A 2,097-nucleotide genomic window follows, 5' to 3' on the forward strand; every position below is an offset into this window, starting at 1 on the left:
CGACAAAGAGAGTACAGAACAAAGAACCTCACAGACGACTGACAACTCAGGACGACAAAGAGATTACAGAACAAAGAACCTCACAGACAAGTGACAGCTCAGACCGACAAAGAGAGTACAGAACAAGAACCTCACAGACGACCGACAGCTCAGATCGACAGAGAGAGTATAGAACAAGAACCGAGAGTACAGAACAAAGAACCTCACAGAGAAGTGACAGCTCAGAACGACAAAGAGAGTACAGAACAAAGAACCTCACAGACGACTGACAACTCAGGACGACAAAGAGATTACAGAACAAGAACCTGAAACAGACAAGTGACAGCTCAGAACGACAAAGAGAGTACAGAACAAGAACCTCACACAGAGAAGTTACAGCTCAGATCGACATAGAAAGTGTGGAACAAGAACCTCACCGAGAAATGACAGCAAGGATCTAAACAGACAGTACAAAACAAGAAATTTAAGAGAGATCACCGCTCAGATCGACAGACTACAGAACAAGATAGACACAGCGACAAGAGAGAGCCAGAATGACAGAGTAAATGAGAGTGAGAGAGTGAGAGAGAGACAGAGAGAGAGAGAGAGAGACAGACAGAGACAGAGAGAGAAACAGAGAGAGACAAAGAGAGAAACAGACAAATACAAAGAGTTACAAAGACAGACAAGCAGAGACAGACAGATATATATATATATATATAGAGAGAGAGAGAGAGAGAGAGAGAGAGAGAAAGGGAGAGAGAGAGAGAGAGGGCGGAGAGAGAGAGGAGTGGAGACAGAAAGTAACAGAGACAGACAGACACACACACACACACACACACACACACACACACAAGCACTGCACAACACAGCACAGTACAACACATATCAAAATCCCTCCCCCCCCCCCACCCCACCCCGCACTCCCCGGAAAAAAAAAAAAAGAAAAAAAAAAAAGTTCCCACTTTCCTCCTCTACACATCTACTCACACGGAGAAGTGGTAGCTCCACGACCTCCAGAACTTGGGCCGCTCCAGGAAGTTGTAGATCTTGGCCTGCAGGCGACGGTACCTCATGTCCCGGCGGTGCGCCTTGTAGTTGAGCGGTTTGCCTAGCAGCGAGAGGCGGGCCTGGGTGAATCGGGAGTTGGACGATCCGCTCCGGGACAGGCTGTCCAGGTTCCTCCTCACCTCCGACTGCAGCCCTCCCTCCTCCACGTCCTCCGCTGGGGCTCCCCCTCCTCCTCTGAACCCCCGCCGACCTCCCATCCTCCCTCTCCGTAATCCACCACCACCACCACCACCGCCACTACTACCACCACCGCCACCACCACCACCACCGTCCTCATAGTCGTCTCTGAAGGCGAACTCTACTCTTAAAGGCCTGCGCTCTGCTCTGGCAGGACTGCACGGTAAAGACGCTTCAGAGTCTGTTGTTCCGTAAGCTCCTTGGGAGGTGGTGGTGGGGGAGGTGGGGGAGGTGTTGGTGTTGGTGGTGGTGGTGTCCGCGTCCGGGGCGAGCAGGCGGGTGCTTGCCTCCGCGTTGTTGTCGCTGTCGTCCTCGTCATCGTCGTCGGCTGCGTTGTCGTTGTCTTCGTCGTCGTCATCATCGTCGTCGTCGTGTTGTTGGTGGTGATGGTGTGTGAGGATGGCGGCGGCGGCGGTGGTGGGTCTGCGGGCGTTGTGACGGCGGGAGGAAGAGTAGGAGGAGGAGGAGGAGGAGAGGGCTGGGCGGATGGGGGAGGGTGAGCGGGAGATGCCCCCTCCTCCCCCTCCTCCTCCTTCTCCCCGGACCTGAAGCCGGATGCCGTCACGGCGCATCCCGCGCTTGGCCACAGGGGAGTAGGCCGTCATCCCTGTGACGCTCGGGGTCCTCCTTCCTTCCTACCTGCCTTCCTTCAGCCTTTGAGTCCCTTCAGCTTTCAGTCATTCAGCCTTCGGTACTTCCTTCAGCCTTTGAGTCTTTGGGTTTTTCAACTCCCAGTCCTTTAACGCCCAGTCTCGTCTCCAGGCTTGAGTCCTTAAATTTTGAGTTGTTGAATCCAGAGTCCTTGAACTGAGTCCTTTAGCCTTTAGTCCTTGAGTATTGAGTCCTTTAATCCTGGCTCCTTGAGTCTTG

The 2,097-nt window shown here is 53.4% G+C and overlaps 1 protein-coding gene across 1 annotated transcript in view; it reads right to left on the minus strand.

Moving 5' to 3' along the window:
- The window catches only part of LOC143290939 (potassium voltage-gated channel subfamily KQT member 1-like), a 257,795-nt gene extending 256,467 nt beyond the window's left edge, over positions 1-1,328 (minus strand). The window contains exon 1 of the mRNA XM_076600513.1: positions 970-1,328. Coding sequence (XP_076456628.1) covers positions 970-1,247 — 278 coding nt within the window. The 5' untranslated portion in view covers positions 1,248-1,328. The remainder of the gene's footprint in view (positions 1-969) is intronic.
- Positions 1,329-2,097: the final 769 nt, after the last annotated feature.

The sequence above is a fragment of the Babylonia areolata genome, chromosome 16, assembly GCF_041734735.1.
Source record: "Babylonia areolata isolate BAREFJ2019XMU chromosome 16, ASM4173473v1, whole genome shotgun sequence".
Classification (NCBI taxonomy): domain Eukaryota; kingdom Metazoa; phylum Mollusca; class Gastropoda; order Neogastropoda; family Buccinidae; genus Babylonia; species Babylonia areolata.